Below are 21,882 nucleotides of genomic sequence, written 5' to 3' on the forward strand. Positions count from 1 at the left end.
CTTTTAGCTTTGAAGGACTTCAGGACTTCCAAGTTCAGTTTTAAAGTGAACAACTGGTATAGTGTTTTAAAAAAGTGTCAGCCAACAAAAGTCTGTATGAGAAACTGAATATTAAGCATTAGTCAATACAAGCTCAGAAAGCGATGAAGTAGGTCTTCATAAATCCTCCTCATACATCCACCTATGATTTTTACTCAGAATCAAAAATTCAAGCAAGATCCAGGGTATCCACTAACAATTTCACATACAAAAAAGGACATACATGGTTGGTTCTCCTCAACTCCAGAGGTTTAAAACTCATGAATTCCTATTTTGTCATTTGGCACCACACTTTAAGAGTTAAGACTCAAATGTGCCCAGGTAATGAGTGAGAAGTACCAGAAAAGGAAAGAGAATTGTATGCACAAATGTGGGGGCCAGGGGAGAGAAACAGAAGCAGGGTGTGGTGAGGGAGAGAAGCCCTGGGCTTTCAGATTCATGTTGGTCATTTTTCCATAAACACAACTGAAACGGATAAAGTAAGAGATAAGCAACAGAAGGGAAAAACCAATACCCCAAGTGGGCAGCTCTGAAGGTCCCTCCTCTAGTTTCCACTGCCATCTCCATGTATACGTTAATTCTACATTTACCGTGTAGTTATCACAAACTAAATCTCTCAATTACTGAACCAGTGAAGGAGCTTTTTGGACAGATGTGGATCAAGCTGATTCAAAAACTTATGCAGAAATAAATGCAAGAGACCCAAAAACAATCTCAACAAAGTTGGGGAACACACTCTTTCTGATTTCAAAATTTCCTTCTGTTAAATAACCAAGACAGTGCGGCACTAGAGGCTGATGTGTACATCAGTGAGCACATAGAATCCAGGAACAAATTCACACCTTTATGGACAAATGATTTTCAATAAGGATGGCAAGACAATCCCATGCAGAGATAATCTTTACAGCAAATGATGCTGGGACAACTGGCCATCCACACACAAAAGGATGAAACTGGATCCCTACCTTACACCATATATAAAATAAACTCAATATGGGTCAGAGTGCACTGTAAGAGGCAAAACTATAAAACTCTTAGGGGAAAAAAAAGTCATGACTCTGTGATTTTGGATGAAACAATAGTTGTGATGATTATAGTGTTCCCTCTGGTGATGAGGACAACGTTCTGGCTTCAGAGAGTGGGTTGTACAACTCTGTGAATATTCCAGCACCAGCAAATTGTACACTTTTTGAGTTATATTTCAGACTAAGATGAAAAAATGGCAAATCACTTTCCTCAAAAATTAGATTTCTCCTTGTTTCAGGCCACCTCTTAGATCATGAAAATATACAAACGACAGCAATATTTGACATTTATAATCCCACTGCAACAAATAGTAAGAATTTCTTTTTAATTAAATTATCTGCACACATTAGCTGATATTCCAAGTTATATTTATTCTTGCTTCTAAACAACAAATATCTGGAAATTTCTCTGAGTTCCTGATTATCTTAGCCATTTATATATTTTTCTTAACTGAGGCTTAAATAAATCTTCACTTTAGAAATTTTAGTGTCATCATCTAGAAGAAGGTAAAAGTATTATTCTGCCAATGACATTATTTAGCACAGGCATCTTTAAGCCATACTTCAAAATCTAATACCTGTTCTTAGGATGATAAAAAGGCGAGGCAAGAGACAATTATTCAAGAACAGCATTGCAGTGTAAGATGTATAATTGGATACTTTAAACTGTGAAACAAGTGCAGACTTTTCTTTCCCTTGGATATAAATAGGCTTAGAGGCTTACTCTAAGAGTTTAAGAGAAAAAATTGTTGAAGCATTAGAAGGAAAGCACACTGTGTATTACCTGTCAACATTCTTTTGGGTGTCTGGTTTTCAGTATCAGAAGTCTCTAACGCTCCACAATGAGCCCCGAGTCTGAGGCTACCAGGTAACATACAGTCCACGCAGCTAGACAAGACCATGCACTGCTTCTTACTGCGCTCAGGGTGAGGAGAGGGACAAAGCATCAGGGCCTGCCATGATTAAGCAGAGAGAACAATGGGGCAGGCCACATGAAAATCACATAGACTCAGTCTTTTCCTCTGAACGTGCTGGTTTATAGCACACTATGAAAGTCAGAAACTCAGAAAGGATATTCTTATCCAATTCTACTCTGAATATTACTTTGAGTTATGCGTGTAAATTCAACACTGCTCACCGGGTAACCTTAGGACAGAACCAGCCTGAGACGAAAACATTCACACTTTTGAATTCAGTTATACCACCACCTTAATAATAACAATAGCAATAATAAAGTCAGGTTCAACACTGATTCTTTTAAAAGTAGAGCACTGAACACCTCCAATACGGTTACCTTGCTCACAGTTAAGATGTGTCTGACACGTATCCAGAACCCTGAAGACCACAACACACTAAGAAGGTCTTTTGAATTATGTATTATGTACAGGCAAATTATAATTCAAAGTGAATGACAAAATGGTGATGAAACCAGAAATAGGAGAAAGAAAAATTGATTTCTGCACAAAATGGGTACAGTCTCATCTGAGAGGACATCACTGGGAAGGCTCCATGTGCAAGGCGCTGCAGCTCAGAATTCAGTCGTAGCACAGAGGCTGTGTTTTTCACATGCCTAAGCTTCAAGCAAACTGCTTTATCAGTTTTGGGCTTTTGGTAGCACATTCTTTTTTTTTTTAAAGGAAGTCACACTTTTCATTCCAGGAGCTATAAGAAACAATTTGCAAGAATCCATGCAAATGTGTTTCTCTAAGGCTATGAACTGGTTGGCTATGTTGCATTGTTTTATGCAAGTTAAAAAAAAAAAAAAAAAAAAAACGAAAAGTACACAACCAAAACAAAACCCTTCTAGAATAAGGGATCTTGAAAGGAAAGCTGTCCCTCTCGGTTCTAGGGCCTGTACACTTAGCAGGACTTCTAGCACTGAAAGCCAAATGAGAGAATGCTCCTCTGAGCATTAGCATTAGTTTGGTCTCTATTTACATTTTTCAAAAATTTGATCCGCTTTCCGTTTCTCTGGTAGATTCTTTTTGTAGGTTACATAACAGAGCAGCCACAGCTCAGTCACATAAAAATCCTTTTTTCTTAGAAAGGTCAAGTAGATATGTCTTGACATCACGTCCGTTACACGATGGCATACTGTTCATACAAAAGGTCTCTTATCCTATAAAAGTCTTGACAAAGGCAGCCTTCTAATCCGATGCGTCCAGTTTCCGTCTACAAAGTGTAAGAAAAGAGTTCCTTAGTACATTCCATTCATTACCATGCAGATGTAATAGCCAAAATACACAAGGCTGGTGACTTTATCATTGGTCAGGAAATGAGTTGCACTGAGTCACAGAGAACAGATACAATATTCAAATCATGAACTTTACATAGAAGCAAAAACATCAGGATGCAAATAATTTTGACCACAAAATTAGGTATCAAAGTTACTTTTTATAAGTCTTTCAGCATTGTCATTATGGATATAAATGATCTTCAGCTTTGTAAAATTATCAACATCTACAGAATTCAAAACGACAAAACATCAGAAGCATGTGTTCAGTTCAACCTTTATTAAAATCAATATCAAACTTACTCTTCGAACTGCTACTTGGTTGTTGCAAACAAGTACACCGCCTACAAACTCAGCTTGAATTCCCTCCCGTAGAAGCACTTGCTTGAAGTCTGACAGTCTGGGTTCATTCATAAAAACCGACTGATGTCCTGGAACCTTGGGTAAGGTCAAAGCAGGGAGAGAACAAGTTCAAAGGGAACCCCGGACACACCGCTGCTCCAAAGCCGGACAGCACCTCGTCTAATTACTCCTGAAGACTGACCGCTTTAAGACTGTGAGTCACATTCCAGGTAGTTAGTCTGAATTTCACCTCATTATTGAACTTCACAAAGTTCTTCCCATTTCTGCATGTTCTGCAATCATTTTCATTAGTCATGCCCCCTAATAATAGAGTCACATGTGGTAATGTTATGTTCTTCACTCACCCACTTGCCCGGGAGGGTCAGCGAGAGTGCCAAGAGGCAGAACTGAACCAAAACTTACTCCAGGTGCCAGGTCTGTGTTTATTCAGAGGCTTCTTCCTTTGCTCTTTCCACTTTCTGAGCAATGGAAACCCCCAGTTTTAGAATCTGAGTTTGGAAAGTGCTAGCTTTAGCACACAGAGCGAAGAGCACTGCCTCTGATTCCTCCTCCCAGCTTCTCCCAGTCCCGAGGGCAGAGGTGGAAGGGAATCCAGAGAAAGAGGCTGGCTGAGCACACTCAAGTTTACAGCACAGCTAACAGCATCACTTGGAGTTCTGAGTTGAATTACCTAAAATCTTTGCTAATGAACTAGATAATTCTTGAAAACATGTTCACTACAAGGGCTACAGTTATAGCTTTACTTAAGAAATTATTTCTAACTACAGTGAAAACAGGTAATTTGAACTGAATTGGTATCACCCAAAATGGGCACAAGGGTAGGTGTTCTGAAAGCCCTCCTGACTGAGAGCAGGAAGGGGAGCCTTACAATTGTTCCTAGTTCACACTAGGGACCAAAGTCGTGGTATAGCACACAAAGCTGGTTTGCATCCCAGCTGCTCCACTTCTGATCCAGTTTCCTGCCAAGGGACTGAGAAAAGTCTCAGAAGGTGGTCTAAGTGTTTGGACCTCTGACACTCTTACGGAAGACTTGGATTAATCTCTGGGCTCCTGGCGTCACACTGGGCTCAGCCACGGCTGTTGCAGCCATCTGGGCAGTGAACCAATGGATGGAATTGCTTTGTCTTTCTCTCTCTGTGACTTTCAAATGAATAATTCTATCTTTTTAAAAAGTTCTTATTAAAGAATTATTAAAATATTCCTACAAAACATGATCAATTCCTAGCCATAAAGAATTTACACACATACATAACCTGAGTAATGCTTTCTAAACACTCCCAGATCAGCCTACGTATGACACACACTTTAAGTGATTAAGAAAAATATGAGGAGATAATTAGAAGCATGACAAATATGACAAATTAAGGAGACGGGCTGAGCGCTTGTATTTACCTCGTGAGGTGGCAAGGGTTCCAAGGTGGGAATGATCTCACTTTCTTCCCCTGCTTCCTTCTCATCATCCCCAAACAGACTTTTCATGGCCTTCTGCTGCGCGATCACGCTGGAATCGGAGGGAGCGTCCACCTGCATTTCCGCATCCTCCCCATCATCCTTCAGTTCCCCTTCTTCTAAAATAACGCCCGTGTCCACCTTGGAAACTCTCATGTCCAACACACCATCGATCCAAGCCAATTCGGCATCTTTCGCCTTACAGAACTGAAGGGAGCTGACAAGGGAGTCTTTTAACCGCACCTGGACAGCCAGAGGAGAATGAAAATCACAGGGTGTAAGCTACCAAGTTCAACACCAATTTCTCTTATCCTTTTCTAACTCTAGTGATTAACACTTGAGAGTCCCACTGATTTTCACGGTGATTGGTGATGATCTGCTAGGATCTGTAAGACCCTGACGGCCATCGTCTACTTTTCCAAGCAGAGGTTCTTCACCTTGACCCCAGGGTGGAATCACAAGTTTATTTTACTTTCTAAAACAGTAATGCCAAGCTTTTACCTGCAGTATTTGTAAAACATCTGGTGGTTCTAAGACCAGAGCACTGAGTCTTTCTCCAGCTGTCTTTGTGCTTCAGGAGTACTGGGCAGCTGGCACTTTCTGGAAAACTCCATGCAGTGTCACACTACCATATTCCTGGCCCCTTGCTTCTGCCCTGAATACTTTCTCTGCCTGCTAAGTCCAACCCATTTCTTCCAGACACAGACAGCACTCTTGCCGTGAGCAGAACTCCCGCTACAAGGTGAGAGTTCATCTCTGGGCTGTCCCTGTTCCCTGTACACGGTTGCACCTGTTGCAGTTAGGAGTGGAGCTCAGCGAACGTGTCCGTCCTGCGTCCCCGCCTGCCGCACTTGCCTGGTAGATGTGAGTCTCGCTGGTGGCGTCCACTGTCTCGTGGAGCTTTGGCATGTACACTTTGATGTCTTTGCCCCCGAACGCGCGGCAGCACTCCGCCAGGTCTAGGCTGGCCTCCGGGGGCCCGTGGACGATGATCAGCTGTCGTGGTTTCATCTGATTGATGATTTTTTTAATGGAATCTCCATCAGATCGTCCTTCGTAGTCTATGTAAGTGACTCTGGCTCTGTAATGACACGTGATTATTTTTCATTCTAAAAATATGCCTTCAATGACTTGTCATCAGGAAATGAGTATGATAAAATAATGAAAAAGATTCAAGAGATATATATGTTATTTTGTTAAAGTGTAATATTTAGATCTTGGTTACACCTAGGAATAGAGGCTAATGACAATAATGAACAAATTAGTTCATTTGGCCTGCTCATGACTTGAAAAAAAAAATTCCCCAAATGATCATTTACTGATATTACTAACTGCACTAAGTAGAAAGGAGTATATTTTATGAAACAAGCAGTTACAAAAATTAAAGCACATAAGTTATATTATTTTTACGGGTTACCAGATTTACTGAAAAAGTCAGAAATATTGTTTTTTCATTTTAATATAATTTAATGGCTTTAAAAAGATTGTATTATATTTTTAATTGCAGAGGTAGATTTACAGAGAGAAGGAGAAACAGAAAGATCTGTCTGCTGGTTCATTCCCCCAGTGACCACAGCGGCTGAAGCTGAGTCTATCCAAAGCCTGGAGCGAGGAGCCAGAAGCCTCCTCCAGATCTTCCACATGGGTGCAGGGTCCCAAGGTCCTGGACCATCCTCCACTGCCTTCCCCAGCCACAAGCAGGGAGCTGGAAGGGAAGTGGAGCAGCCAGGACAAAACCAGCACCCATATGGGATCCCAGCACATGCAAGGTGAGGATTTAGCCAGTAGGCCATTGCACAGAGGCCCTATATAATTTAATGTTTAAATCTCTCCTTGCAACCACCAATTTAATTACTTTGTTAATTAAATTCAAATATCATTAACATAAAATATCATCAACAAAAAGAAAATGCCATATTTCAAAATCCTTTACATAGAAAAAGAAATTGTTTTAAAAGCACAAATTTACTAACCGATATTCTAAAATTTTACTTTTGAAACAATGTGAATTACATTAATTCAAGTGCTTGAAATTTTGTCTTGCAATTTATTTTCAAAATGTAGAATACTCACTTTATTTCAATAGACTCTGTTGTTGAAATACACTTAGTAGGAACATCAGATAAATCCTGATCCATGGGCTCATCTCCATTTGTCAAACCAGATTCTAATTTGCTTTTTTCTTCTTCTGTAGCTTGAAGTTCTGGCACTAAGAAATCCTCTGGTCTAAATAATAAGTCTCTAATTAGAAGTAGTAAAAAAGCAAGCTAATATTACATAATATGTATAACTAACTGGTAGGTGGCATAATTTTTAGATTCCTCATGTATTTCAAGATTTAAATATGCATTTGATCCAAAGCCAATGCAATTTCATAATATCAATTATCAGATGATTGCGTATATTACGTTTTTTATAACCTTTAAAGAGTGTTCTTTACCACATGGCCTGTGGACTGACGAAAGGCAGTGACAAGTGCTCAGGCTCACACGTGCTGCTCAAAGTGGCCCTGCGCTCAGTGACTGCTTGTCCTGATTTCTGCGTTTTCCTCTACCAAATCCCGACGCTGGAAGGCCTCAGATTCCTTTGATGTCCATCTGCCCCACCAATCCCCTTCCTACCTGAACGGAGCAGATGGCTTTCTGTGCCCAGAGCTGGGCAGCCCGACAGCCACGGCGGCTCCTACCAAGCCTCTGTGTTTATTTTGGTGGGCGATTAACACCATAATCTCCCCACTTTCAATCTCAGAGAGTGTGAGAGTTTAAATTTTTTGACTCTCTAACATGTTGCATGTCCCATGCCCACATCTGCTTCCACTCCTGGACCTTCAGCCCTTTCCTTCCCAGCACCTATCTAGTCCCTCAAGTGCAAGGTTTCCAGCGGTGATTCTCGTAACAGCAGCAGCTATCACCTGCGGCACATTTACCATGAGTCAGGTCCTATGCCAAGTGCCTTAAAACACAACCTCTTTTCACTCTTCTCCCAGATGTCAAGGATGGCAAAGAGAGCTGAACGCACTGTCTGCTTGTGAAACGCACTAGCCACTCAGGGTGAGTCGGCCTGCCAATGCTGCTCAGGTTGTTAGGTTACGGTGCCCCTCGGAGGACCACAGGGACAGTGGAATCTTCCCAATTAAACCCAAGAATGACTTATATCCATTACATGCTCCAGACAGCAATATGGAAACACAAAGAAAGTGCGCAGGACTATGCTGGGAGATGGGGAGGGAGGAAAGGTGTACAGAAGTCTGAGGACGGACCTGGAAGCGCAGGACGGGAAGGCAGGACGGGAAGGCAGGACGGGAAGGCAGGACGGGAAGGCAGGACGGGAAGGCAGGACGGGAAGGCAGGACAGGGCTGCAGGGAGCCTGGGCAAAGGGCAGCAGGAAGAAAGTCAAGCAGTTGGACACGGAGAGGCTGGAGCCGACAGGGACAGCCACGAGAGAGACACACAGAAGCACGGGAGAAGCCAGACTGGGAAAGACACTGTGCGTGAAGTTCGGACATTTGACACGCAGTGGGGAAGAGAGAGGGGTGCGGCGGGGGTTTTTACACAGTGGAGCAGCGTTTCCAAACGTGTCAACAGAGCATGTGACATCAGCTGTCTCTCTACTTGTGGGTGCAGATTCTATACATTTCCCATGGTTCTCTTGTAACTAACTCACGAGTGTCATACTGAGCCGTCACCAGTTTCCCAGGTGTATGACAGTCACCAGCCACCCAAGTCCCCGCCACACTCCATCTTCCTCTGGGTGTCTCCCTCACTTCTCTTCAAGCCAGGCTCCGCGGGGGCAGAGCCCCTGCTCACCTTTATTAAACTTGCCACACAACCAGCAAATAAAACTACCACTTTTCCCTTACTATTAGTTCTCCAGATGTCCCACAACCTTTCTATTGTCACACTGCAAACTAGAAGTCTTCTGTATTTTTCAAGTATTTTTCACGGTATAAGGACACAAAGGCAGGGCACAGCAGCTGCAAGGAGCCAGGCCACAGAGCAGGAAGGGTAAGGCCGTGCACACGTACGGGGGGCGGGGGGAGAGGGCGGGCTCTGGGCACGTACTTGATAATCTCGCCGTACTCGTCCCACTTGATTCTTTCCTCCGGAGCAGGAAACATGGGGTAGGACTTTTTCGCCTGTTTGAAGAAGCTGCCTTTGCGACTCCCCTCGCCTTTCATCATCAGGTCATGTTTCATCTTGTGAGCAGACGGCTGGTCCACGTCTTCCTCCACGTCACTCTCATCACTGGAATCTATGTCTGCCCTAGGAGAGCGGCAGTGTCCACTCAGAGTCAGCAAGTCCCAAAGAGACCTCAAATGAATATTTACAAAACCATTTCCAAAGCATTACTCACTATGAGGTCAAACTGCAACATAACTGGGCTGATTAGAACCAGTATTGTGTAAAACACAAGCTGCCAGTTAGTAAAATCTGTTCCCGCTGGTCCTGACGGGACTTGAAATACCTAACAACAGGAGCGAAGCCCTAAGCCTATCGAGATGTTTTCAATTAAGCATTGACGTCTTTGAAATAGATTCTTGTCAAATTACACACATAAACTTAAAATCTGTCCGAAAAGAACTCACTCTTTTGACTGCTCAAGTTTTTTAGCAGCTTCTTTCTTTATTTTCTCTTTTTCCAAGTATTCTTCAAGTTCCTTCCCTTCCAGCTTCACACGTTTCCTCAGCTGGAGAAAGCAACAGAGAGGGTTATGGCTGTGGGTGGGGAACATCACAGCTTCACGCTGATTAGCATCTGCAGACGATCAAGCAATCCCCCTCGGAAACTGATCACGTTTCCATTCCAGGCAATGACAGATCTGGTTTACACTAGTGCTGAAAGTGAGCTGTCACATACCTAACTTACATAAAACTTCTAAAAACAAACAGGAAAACAAAGCATAGATAATTATTTTTATAATTTGTAATACCTGAGGTTTATATGACATAAAACCTAAAAGCCAAAATGAAAAAGAAAATAAATGAGATAAAATAAAATGGCCCATGGATATTCCAAGTTTCATGAAATTAAAAGAAATGAAGAAAAAATATTTGCAATGCTGTGACTATCAGAAGTTGCTTTTTCCTAGTCAAGGGCAAGGATGATTCACATATCAAAAGGTAACATTGATACAATATAAGAAATAAGGATAAATTACCAATAGCCACGAAAAGATGTACACTTTTACTGATGGCTTTTGAAATATGCAAAACATAAAAAAATGTAACACAATTCTTAAAATTAGTCATCAGAAAACTAGCAGAAGGCAATTTGTTAACACCAAGAAATAACAACATGGGAACAGCATTCTGACATAGCGGGCAAGGCTGTACAGTGTTCCGTCAGCAACCCAGTGGGCACCGGTTCCTGTCCTGACCTTTCAACTTCCAACCCAGCTTCCTGCCAGGCATCCAGGAAGGCCAGGAAGGACGGCCCAAGCGTCAGCGCCCCTGTCGCCCACATAGGAGAGCCAGAGGAGGCTCCTGGCCCCTGACTTCAGCCTGGCCAATCCTGGCTGTTGTAGCCAGCTCAGGAGTGAACTAGTGAAGGCAAGTACTCTGTTTTCTCCCTCTCTGTAACTCTGACTTTCAAATAAATAAATGTATCTTAAAAAAAAAAAAAAAAAAAAAGACCCACTCAGAGGGCAAGATGCTATGATAAATTTTAATGCAACAGAATACAAAAAAAAAAAAAAAGTATTACTATGGTTTTGGAGTCAGACTAAAACCAGCTTTTAAGAACCGACTTTTTGAGTTTTTAATGTAATATCAAAGAATATCTACGAAAAGATTACTTAGGCATTTTTTCCTGATCTGGGTGATCTGGGTCACTTCTGTGTGAGGCCGGATTTTTCCCATACACTGACCAGAAGAGATGCTGCAGAGGCACAGGCGAGAATCTGTTCTACTGAGTGAGACATTAAGGAGACTTGCAGATATGAAAGAATGCTGTACTTTCCATTATTTTTTTTCACTTTGGAAAATATTTTGTAAAAATCTATTAATGTTAACACATCTGTTAATGTTACCATATTTGGTTATTATTTTTATATTTATAAAAGACCCTGTACTTATGCATTATTTTGTACTTATGCATTTGTTTGGAAAATACTGGTTCACTGGGTTAGACAGGGCTTATAAATATTGACTGTGTTTAAAAAAAGTCACATTTGCGAATATCATCACCAATCTCATCAGAAAGTGTTTTTAAGCTGTCAATTTGGAATATAAATTTCCCAAAATTCTAATTTTCATCTGGAATATTAAAATTTTGACAACAAATGTTGTCAACCATTTTCCTTATGAGTGACAAGCTCAATTTATTAATTTTCAAGAAATATCTGCCACACAGCTAAGTCTGAATAACCATGTCAGTATTTCAAGTATGAATGATGTTCCAAGAAAAAATTGGCTAGTGTGACCTAAAACTAAAAAAACAAGAAAACACCTCTGCCAGTGTTTTTTGGGGAACCAGATGTTGTGCTTTAGTATGTAACACAAGTGCCTCATGCACACTGCCCATCTTCTCACCCACACCATTTAAGGAGATCTTTTGCTGGGACTATCATTATAGCACAGTGGGTTAGGCTGTCTCCTGTGATGCCAGCGTCCCCTATAGGCGCTGGTTTGGGTCCTGGCTGCTCCGCTTCCAGTGCTGCTCCCAGAAAAGCAAGCCCACATTCTCAGACCGCTGCACCAATGTGGGAGATCCAGATGAAGTTCCTGGTTCCTGGCCTTGGCCTGGCTTACCCCTCGCTGTTGCAGCCATTCAGGGAGTGAATCAAAGGATGAAGATCTCTGTCTCTTTTTAACTCTGCCTTACAAATAAACAAATAGAGCTTTAAAAATATTTTAATGAAAGTCTTTTAAATAATAAAAGCTTTTAATAATATTAATGACTGCTTTGATAAGGGCATTCTCAGGTCACACTGCCCGCCCCCCGACCCTCTGCATGCTTTAGTACGGCTGCTCTGAATCCTTGCTCAACAATTCAGTACTTATGGTGAAGACATTACATGTGAACTGCTAGCCTAATGCTTTGCTTAACTAGATTCCTCAAAAATACCCTTACCAACTACCTCTTTAAATGAAATATTCCTGATAATGGCTGCTGCCACCAAGACAAAATAAACAAAAGAACTCATTAACACAGTACAGTCTGGCTATTTAGGGCCAACCGCGGTGAACTTACGAGTTAATGATGCTAGTGTTGGAAAATGGAGATGTGCCGGGGTGGTGGGGACACAGATCCTTTCCTGGCTTCCTTACTCCGTCACAGGAGTGAAAGAGAAGGAAGCAAACGCAGAAGCAGAACTGGGTGGCACCTGGTGCAGGAGACAGGCAGGTTCCTGTCTGACCACCTGTGCTGCACACGGTCACATGCTACAGGTGAGGACTGGGGTGAGCTGGAAGAGATCTGAGAAGGAAGCTATGAAATAGCCTACTGGAGAGTGGGAACAGGAAAGCTTACAGAATGTTCCATGTTAGTGTTAGCTGTCCTACTCACAGCTGGGGTCACCTGCATGTGAGGGGAGCCAGGCCACTCCACAGTGATTAACTCCAGTAACATGCAGCTGCTTGGCACAGGTACAACAAACGCTTCACTGGGTCAGGATAATAAATAGAAGGCTAAAGATGTTTGCAAAATTACAATTATAATGATAGGCTGGACAAGGCAGCAGAATTGTGTGGTTAGGCTGAGCTAAGCTGCAGCACCCATAGGTGTGTATGGGAGCTGGATGGGATGCAGGATGGACAGGACCAGTCAGCAGCACATACAAGCATACACAGGAACTTGGACTGGGAACAAGCCTGGTGGGGGTTACTGGAGGTTTCCCCGACTAGGCTGCGGTTCTCACCGGTGTGCATAAGGGCTGGGTGTATGTTGGGCAGGGATAGGCTGGGCCACAGCATCCAGGAGATGGGACTGAGGACAGAGCTGACAGATAACTGCAACCACCAGTGTTGTGTGTAGGCTGATGTGGGTGACAGACTAATCCGGACTCCACACTGGCTGGTACACAGAGGTCAGGTCTGGGGTCACCTCAGGCGAGGTTTCTTTGGGTACCCTCACAACTAAACTGCCTGACTCAAAACTCCAGACACAGGGAAGAATCACAGGGTTTGTGGAATCCTGACCTCGGAATGCGTGTATCAGGACTAGATCTCCTCAGGTGCTGATACCCGCGCAGTGGGCGGAATGCCCAGATGCACAAGGACGACATGACAGCCAGCGCACTGAGGCCTGCAGAGGATACGTCAGGATGGCAGGGAGAACAGGCTGAACAACCCTACAGGCCACGCTTTGACAACAAGTGTCCAGGCAAGTGGATACACTAAGGTGGATTATGCCAGCCAATGGACTTTGGAAAGATTTCTTCAACCTTGAGTAACAAAATCAACAATATCTCAGAACTATCAAAACCACTTAAGCAGTACCCTCGGAACATTCTTCTCCACATTGGGATTTCCGGGATAACATCAAGTAGCCGTACCCCAGTCCCTGGTGTTGATGTGGTTTGGCAGGTGGGAGTGGCTCCCTCCACTTCCTCTCTGCTGTCTAACTCACCCACAAGATACAGGAGAAAAAAAAAATAAAAACAAAACCTGGAAGCATTTGTCCCACCCAGCTTCCCCACCAATGCCTCCACACTCCCCTCCCTAATCAGTGGTCCAGCTAAGCATATATCCCTCTCAACTATGTAAACAACATCAAAAATTAAATAATTTTAAAAACAACCATAATGATAATTATAGAATGATGGATAATAAAAAGTGAAGTCCAGGGGCTGGCACGATGGCTTAACAGGCTAATTCTCCTCTGCTTTGCAGTGCCAACATCCCATATGGGCACCAGGCCTAGCCTCAGCTGTTCCATTTCTGATCCAGTTCCCTGCTTATGGTCTGGGAAAGCAGCAGAGGATAGCTCAGGTACTTAGGACCCTGCACCCATGTGAGAGACCCTGAAGAGGCTCCTGGCTCCTGGCTTCTGATTAGCTCAGCTCCAGCCATTGTAGCCACTTGGGGAGTGAACCATGGATGGAAGATCTTTCTCTCTGTCTCTCCTCTCTGTATATCTGACTTTCCAAGACCAGAGAACTGGAGAGGTCATCCAGGATAGAGCTCTGAGGAGTCCGGTACACAGAAAGGTTGCGGACCAGGGTCTCAGGTCACCAGTGAACAACACCGTGACCAGGAGATGAGCAAGTGCAGAAAGGAGAGCTGAGAACACTGCTGGGTCTGACACATGAACTGAAAGGGAGGAGGAATGGCTAGAAGGCCACACAGCCAATGTGGGGAATACCCTGCCCCTGCACACCACAGTGCAACCAACATGAAAAGAATAAAAGCATTGGGCCTGGTGTGATAGTGAAGTGGTTAAGGTCTTCGCCTTGCACGCACCAGGATCCCATGTGGTCGCCGGTTCTAATTCCGGCGGCCCTACTTTCCAGTCAGCTCCCTGCTTGTGGCCCGGGAAAGCAGTCGAGGACGGCCCAAAGCCTTGGGACCCTGCAACCAAGTGGGAGACCCAGAAGAGGTCCCTGGCTCCTGGCTTCATATTGGCGCAGCTCCAGCTGTTGTGAACATTTGGGCAGTGAACCATTGGACAAAAGATCTTCCTCTCTGTCTCTCCTCCTCTCTGTATATCTGCCTTTCCAATAAAAATAAATAAATCTTAAAAAAAAAGAAAAGAAAAAAAGCATATAGAGAAGGCTACTGGCAAAGTCAGATTTCAATTAAGGAAAGAATCCACATGGAATTCTCCAAGGACAGACTGGGAATACAGTGGGCACAATGGGAAAAGTGCCAGACTGAGAACATTCGGGAAAGATCCCCTTTAGGCTGAGCTGTCCAAGGCTCTCTACTGCTATTCCCATGACAATCCTGACACAACCTCAAGCTTCATGTTACACATGTTAAGTCGCCTGTCTCCCAAACAATTTTCAGGGAAAGTTTGCACACAAGCGCTTACCTCTATTTCCGTAATTTTCTCAGAGGGATTATCAATTAGGAAACGTGCTAAAGTCCCAGGAGTAGTTCTGTAGGTTAGAATGACGGAGTTCTTAGGGTCCTGGCACCACTGAATGAAGAGGTCTCTTGAGAAGCCACACTCCAGGTCAGGCTGACTGGCAAGCACCACTTTGGGGCTAGGAACTCGAGCCAAGTCAGAAAGACCATGACACAAAGAAAGATGGCGAAATTGAAATGGGTTATTTCTTTTGTCTTCAAAACATCTCATCAATTTATCACTCATCCATTCGACCTATTATAGGAGAAAAGGCAACCACGATTAGAAAATAATGTATTAAAACTTTCTAATACACGCTAGCCAAGGAATTCAGGCTATATCCTGTTTAAAGTCTTTCCCCCAATGAATTACTTAAAATTTGTGCCACTTCAACAAGTAGCTCATTTGCTGCTTCCCCCACTTGGGTCCTCCCGCTCATTTCCATCCCAACAAGTCCAGTTCTGCATGGTATTTCACACAGTCACTTTAAAGCTTTTAAAGCAGCCAGTGTTTGCATTCTAAATGATTATCCTACCCTTCTAGATAGCCATCTTATCCAAAACAAAGTAAATAATAAATTTTAACATTTTGTCTTGTGAGGTAGGTTCAATTTTGTTCCCACTTACAAAGTGAGACACTCATCAAATGACCACCCCCCATGGCCGGGTGTTGATGAGCTGGACAGCTGGGAGGGGCCCTCTTCTATTCCTGCGCAGACACAGGAGAAAAAAAACATGAAACGTTTGTCCTACCCTCTTCCTCCATACCTAGACACTCCCCATACTAAGTGGAGGATTACATGGGCCTGCATCCCTTTCAACTGCGTAAACGATATTAAAATGAATATCAAAAATTTTAAAAACAGGCCCGATGTGGTAGCCTAATGGTTAAAATCCTTGCCTTGCATCTGCTGGGATCCCATGTAGGGGTTCATATCCCAGCTGCTCCACTTCCCTTCCCGCTCCCTGGGAAAGCAGTCAAGGATGACCCCAAGCCTTGGGACCCCATACCCACATGGGAGACCCAGAAGAAGTTCCTGGCTTTCAGCTTCCGATTGGCTCAGCTCTGGCCATTGTGGCCACATGGGGACTGAACCAGCAGATGGAAGATCTTTCTGTCTTTCCTTCTTTCTGTAAATCTGACTTTCCAAATTAGAAACATAAATAAACCTTTTTTAAAAAGTTTTAAAACATACATAAATAAACTGGGGACATTATGTGTTAGAGAAAAAGCAACTAGCCAAATCTAACTACTTCTTGGAATACTTCAAGATTAAAAAAAAATTCACATAAAGCACACAGGAAAGAGAATGGTTAATGTCTCATTACCATTATAATTACTATCATGATCAGTCCCTGCAACAGAAAAATAAAATCTGGATGACAGTCAGACACCATAATCCATAAGCCCATTCACCATAGCAAGCATACATATATAACAAGCAACGTGGAAACACACCTGGGACTTGGAGAACTCCACCACGTTGTAGCTGACATTATTTAGGAGTGCCAGTGAGTAGACACCCAGTCCTGCATCTTTAGTTCTCCAAATCTGATCGAGAAGTTGAGCAAGTTCTAGAACTCGGCCCGCAGTATCTACTGCTATTAATACGTTCCCGTCGCCTCGAAGTGTCTCCAGGACGTTCGCTACAAAAGAATATAAAATCCCCATGAAACATAATTCTTTGCTGAAAAATTAAAGACAACTATGTTTTCCATTTTCTACTGTAAAAACCACAATTTATAATTATAAACGATGACTAGGCCAGGTACAAAATAAAAGAGCTTTGTTTTGGTCATCATAATTATATTTCCCTCTGTTAAACATATCCCCATACAAATAAGAAAAAAATAGCATTAATTCAATTTTTTCTCATTAAAAATATTACATCAGCAGTTCCTAACCTTTTCACATAATATACAGAACATTTTATTTGTATCACTGGGAAGACTAAATGACAAGCCTGGGGATTTCAGCCCGCCCAGCCTCACCTGTCCACCTTCAAGAAACTCTGTGATGATGAAATTCTACAACTTATATAAACACAAACTGATACAGTAATTGTTTTCTTAAAATTAGACAGTATACAAGTTACACTTTTCAAGTAGATAAACTAAAGAAGCGCAGCAGGTGTGTTTCCAAGTGGAGTCCAACTTCCCCTGTCAAAATCCCAGAGCTCCGGAGGACTGTAAACCCAGGCAGCTGGGGAAGTGAGGAGCGATGGCCGGGAGCGCCTGCGAGAACGAGAGAGCCAGCAGTGCCAAACACCCGACCGCCGCTGGGCCTCGCGGCACCCTCACCGAGCTCTCCGAACACACTGAGTGCGGTCGTCACATGCAGACACGGGCCAGTGAGTAGCTGGGAGAGCCGGCTGAGTGGCAGCGAAAAGCTGACCCTGACATCCTGAGAAGGCCACGTAGTATTTGTTACCTAATCCCTTCGGACCAAGGACAGTGTGACCCAGGATGGGTTCGGGCACTACCGCACATTTCCCCAGCTCCTTCCCCACTTCACGGAACACGTACTCAGAAGCTGCTCGTCTCGCTGCTTTCTTCTCGGCTGCACGTACGTCGCGTTAAACGAGTCGGTGATGAGAAGGGAGGGCCTGCTGAGCATTTCCAGGGAGCATCCGTTTAAATGGCTGTAACAAAGTTTAAGAAGAGGAACACTTCCCATCGCTGCGAATAAACTTTCAGCAGGGGTGGGCATATGGTACAGCAGTGATGACACAGCTTGGGATGCCCACACTCCCCCATCAGAGTACCGGGGCTAGAGTCTGACACACAGCCTGGGAGACAGCAGCCTGGGCCTCAGGACGCTGGGTCCCTCCGAGGGACCTGGACTGAGTTCCTGCTGTCAGGCCCAGCCCAGCTCTGCTACTGCGAGCATTTGGGCACGAGAGATGTTTCTCAAATAAGTAAACTGAATAAATGCATACCAAAAAAAAAAAAAAAGATCACTGAGAGAATGGAGTCGTGGAATCTTTAAGCAACTAGGATCTTTAAACAATCCCCTTTATAAGACTTTTCCCCATTAACAGTAAGAGTATAATCGCTTACTGAGAAGAAATCCAGTAATTCATTCATTTTTTTTTTCCCTCTTTCATACTTTAACAAGTGGAAAGACACTGGCACCCATATGGGATCCTGGTGTGTGCAAGGTGAGGACTTAATCTACTAGGCTACCATGCTGGGCCCTCTTTTTCCTTTTTTAAAAAATAAGATTTATTATTATTTCAAAGACAGATTTACAGAGAGAAGAGATAGAGATCTTCCATCCATGATTAATTCCCAAAGTGGCGGCAACAGCCAGAACTGAAGCCAGGAGCCAACAGCTTCTTCCAGGTCTCCCACACAAGTGCAGGGCTCTGAGGTTTTGGGCCGTCCTCTATTGCTTTCCTAGGCCACAGGAAGGGAGCCGGATGGAAAGCGGAGCAGCCAGGACATGAACATGTGCCCATATGCGATCCCAGCACTTAAAGGGGGAGGAATAACCAATTGAGCCATTGCACTGGGCTCTAAAATGCTTTTTCTAAACCCAATTTTAAACAATTATTCTATTGTGTCTGCACTATATTTTATCATTTTCCTTTATTAATATTTATGACTTACTGCCATTATAAGTTATGTTTCAAATCACTTTTTTTTTTGTTTTTAAAAATTTATTTTTATTGAAAAAGCAGATTTACTGAGAGACAGGGAAAGATCTTCCCTCTTCTGATTAATTCCTCAACTAGCTACAATTGCCAGAGCCGAGGTGATCTAAAGCCAGGAGCCTCTTCCAGGACTCCCACTCGGGTGCAGGGTCCCAAGGCTTTGGGCCGTCCTCCACTGCTTTCCCAGGCCACAAGGTAGGGAAGGTAGATGTGAGTGGAGCAGCTGGAACATGAACTGGCACCCATATGGGATGTTGTGCTTGTAGGTGGAGGATTAGCCAGTTGAGCTATTTGCCGGCCCCTCAAAGAACTTTTTTTACAAAAAGCTTCAATTGCATTTCTGATTAGAAATATATTTGCTGCAATACACAGTTCAGCTAAAAGACTTTCCAGAAAGGTTCAACCAGATAGGCTGTCAAGTCACTAACCACCACCCTGAAGGCTACTAAAAATTGAGAAATAATTCTAACGTACCCATCTGAAAAAAAAAATTACCATTTAATTTTTTCTTTTTTGAGTTTGACTTATAACCATTTACAAAAGCATATTTTTGATTAATTGGTTAGCACTTGGGTAAATTAGTCTAACTTGGACTATTATTTTTATGCTTACAAAAGTCTTTTCCAAAGCAGAGATTTTTCTTACCAACTTTTATAATACTGCTGTATGAAATACATTCAAAGTTTTAAAATCAGGGACTGACACAATAGCACAACAGGTTAACCCTATGCCTTGCAGTGCCAGCATCTCACGTGGGTGCCAGTTCATGTCCTGGCTGCTGCATTTCGGATGCAGCTCCCTGTTTGTGGCCTGGGAAGGCAGCTGAGGATGCTGCTAAGCCTTGGGACTCTGCACCCTTGTGAGAAATCCAGAGGAAACTCCTGGCTGGACCGGCTCAGCTCCGGCCGTTGCAGCCTCTTAGGGAGTGAAGCAGTGGACAGGAGGTCCTCTCTCTCTGCCTCTACTTCCCTATAAATCTGCCTTTCCAATAAAAATAAATAAATCTTTAAAATATATATTTTTTAAACATACATCTTAAACCACACTGTTCCCTCACAACGCAAACAACTAAGTAATTTCAGAAACATGTATTAGTCCATGTTTTTTTGAACTTCTGGTTTAAAAATAAAAACGGCTTTGTTTCTAATGCCCCCACTGGGACAATGAACTAACCCATAGCCTTTCCTTCTGTATACCTACATCTCCCTCTTGTGGTTGAAGTCGACAGCATACACAATCTCCTCTTCTCCATCTTTGACTATTTTCCATATTGTCCCACCGATCATATGACCGGCTGGCAGAGGTGTGATGGACAAGCCGTGTCCTTTCCCTATGTCAACAAGATGACAGCAGTTACATTCCTGTCACAATCCTAAGAAAAGGTACTCATTTTCAAGCTATCTTAAAAGGTAACACGAGACACATTATTCAGAAAACACATACAATGAAAAGCCAGTCTCTCTTCCGTGTCCCCTGGCTCTCCCTTCCCTCACTGTAAGCAAACACTTATTTTGTCATTCTAGGGGACTTCAAAAGTTCATACAGAACTGGAATTAAAAGATTGAAATTATTTTGCTGCAAAACAATTTGAAATTCACACATGGTTTTCTGCAGAATACCCATCCATGGATGTTTCAAGAAACTCCTTTTATATATTTCAAAATCTTTAATACCAAATAAACCTGCAGCTGCATTTGCCCATGAATCTTTTGAAGTCTCTTCATTTTCTTGTAGATACTTGTGCTTATAAATAGAAGGCTAGAGATTGAACTAGAAATCAGGACACTGCTAAATAATTTAGCATAAACACATTTTAATATTTCTACTGTACACACAACCAAGAAAACACCCACATCTCATTTGAGATCTGGTAACCTCAGATGTCGCGCTGGGAAAGAATTTGTCCTACAAAGACGTCACATACAAGCACAGTCATTAAGTTCACTGTTATATCCAGGTTCAATCTTCAGAATTCATTTCTGCACCATTTTTTAAAAAATGCCAATCAGCATTTTTATGAAAATCTCTAATACATTTCTCTCTCTAGAGAGACTTAATATGTGACTCCCTAGGTAAGTGGCAAGTTTTTACTTTCCAGTTCTGGAATTCAGTGACTTCCACTGCGCTCCCCTGACAGGTTCTCTTCAGTGGTTGCAGGAACCCATCTACTGCTCTGTCCCCCGACTCCACCTGTAAGATCCAGGAAGGATGTGGCCCATTCCTTTACACAGCCTGAATTTACACAGGAAAGGCCTGACGTGGTGACATTTCATCAGTATTTAGTCCTACACACTTTACAACTCAAAAGGAAGTCTACGATGTACATTGCAAGTTCTCAGCTTTTTTCCCATGGGTTACTGTCAGGAGCCGTGTACTGTAGCCACACTGAAGCCATTTTGAATATAGAACTATGGGCCAGTGGAAAATCCCTGGCTGGCTAGATGCTTGGGAAAGAAGTTATGAAACTAATCACACGCTTAGCTTCAATTGTTTGTAGCAACTGTTTTAGAATGTGATTTATGCTGTACCTGCCGACATCTTGTTACTGATTACCTATGCTATTGTTGGTATGCTGGTTACTATGGTTGATATGGTGGCTGCTCAAGAACAATCGGTCTGGAGACCATGGCTTGCGTCCTAGTTTCTCCTTTCCTCCCTGAGCCTTAGTTACTGAAGAATATAAAAACCCTCAGTTGAAATCAATAAATTGACAGCTTGATCAGACATCCTGTCTTGCTGTCCATTCTTCGTGTCTCTTGTCCCCCAATCTCTCCTAGGTGGTTGCGACCCCCGTTGACTGTCCTGCTGGACGGGACAATTTGGCGCCCAACGTGGCTGGTGTGCAGACCACCGACAGGGAGATCGCCACGCAAAAGGAGAGGCCTCTCGAAGTGGTGTTGAGTAGAACACCGAGTGAGCAGTTTCACGGTTGACCCGCCGGAAGTCGTGCTCGTGGAAATTCGTGGCGCAAATCTTACGGGGTGAAGGTAAGATGGGACAAGCATTATCACAGCAAGAATTATTCTTGCAAGGTTTTATCAGTCTTATAGACTTATTCAAGACACGAGGAATTTGGGTGATTAAAAAAGACCTCAAAACCTTTTTCGATT

At 43.0% G+C, this 21,882-nt stretch overlaps 1 protein-coding gene across 2 annotated transcripts in view; it reads right to left on the reverse strand.

The window, feature by feature from the left end:
- Nucleotides 1-1,416: 1,416 nt before the first annotated feature.
- CPSF2 (cleavage and polyadenylation specific factor 2) overlaps nucleotides 1,417-21,882 on the reverse strand; it is a 30,862-nt gene continuing 10,396 nt past the window's right edge. For both annotated transcript variants that reach the window (XM_040975137.1, XM_040975138.1), the window contains 11 exons: nucleotides 19,973-20,102; nucleotides 17,643-17,758; nucleotides 16,576-16,763; nucleotides 15,082-15,372; nucleotides 9,696-9,796; nucleotides 9,172-9,372; nucleotides 7,183-7,335; nucleotides 5,965-6,190; nucleotides 5,053-5,352; nucleotides 3,601-3,735; nucleotides 1,417-3,236 (listed from right to left, as the gene is read on the reverse strand). In XM_040975137.1, the coding sequence (XP_040831071.1) occupies nucleotides 3,144-3,236; nucleotides 3,601-3,735; nucleotides 5,053-5,352; nucleotides 5,965-6,190; nucleotides 7,183-7,335; nucleotides 9,172-9,372; nucleotides 9,696-9,796; nucleotides 15,082-15,372; nucleotides 16,576-16,763; nucleotides 17,643-17,758; nucleotides 19,973-20,102 (1,934 nt within the window). In that variant the 3' untranslated portion in view covers nucleotides 1,417-3,143. The remainder of the gene's footprint in view (nucleotides 3,237-3,600; nucleotides 3,736-5,052; nucleotides 5,353-5,964; nucleotides 6,191-7,182; nucleotides 7,336-9,171; nucleotides 9,373-9,695; nucleotides 9,797-15,081; nucleotides 15,373-16,575; nucleotides 16,764-17,642; nucleotides 17,759-19,972; nucleotides 20,103-21,882) is intronic.

This window comes from Ochotona curzoniae, unplaced genomic scaffold (genome assembly GCF_017591425.1).
Source record: "Ochotona curzoniae isolate NIBS_2020 unplaced genomic scaffold, NIBS_Ocur_1.0 contig_2688, whole genome shotgun sequence".
Classification (NCBI taxonomy): Eukaryota; Metazoa; Chordata; class Mammalia; order Lagomorpha; family Ochotonidae; genus Ochotona; species Ochotona curzoniae.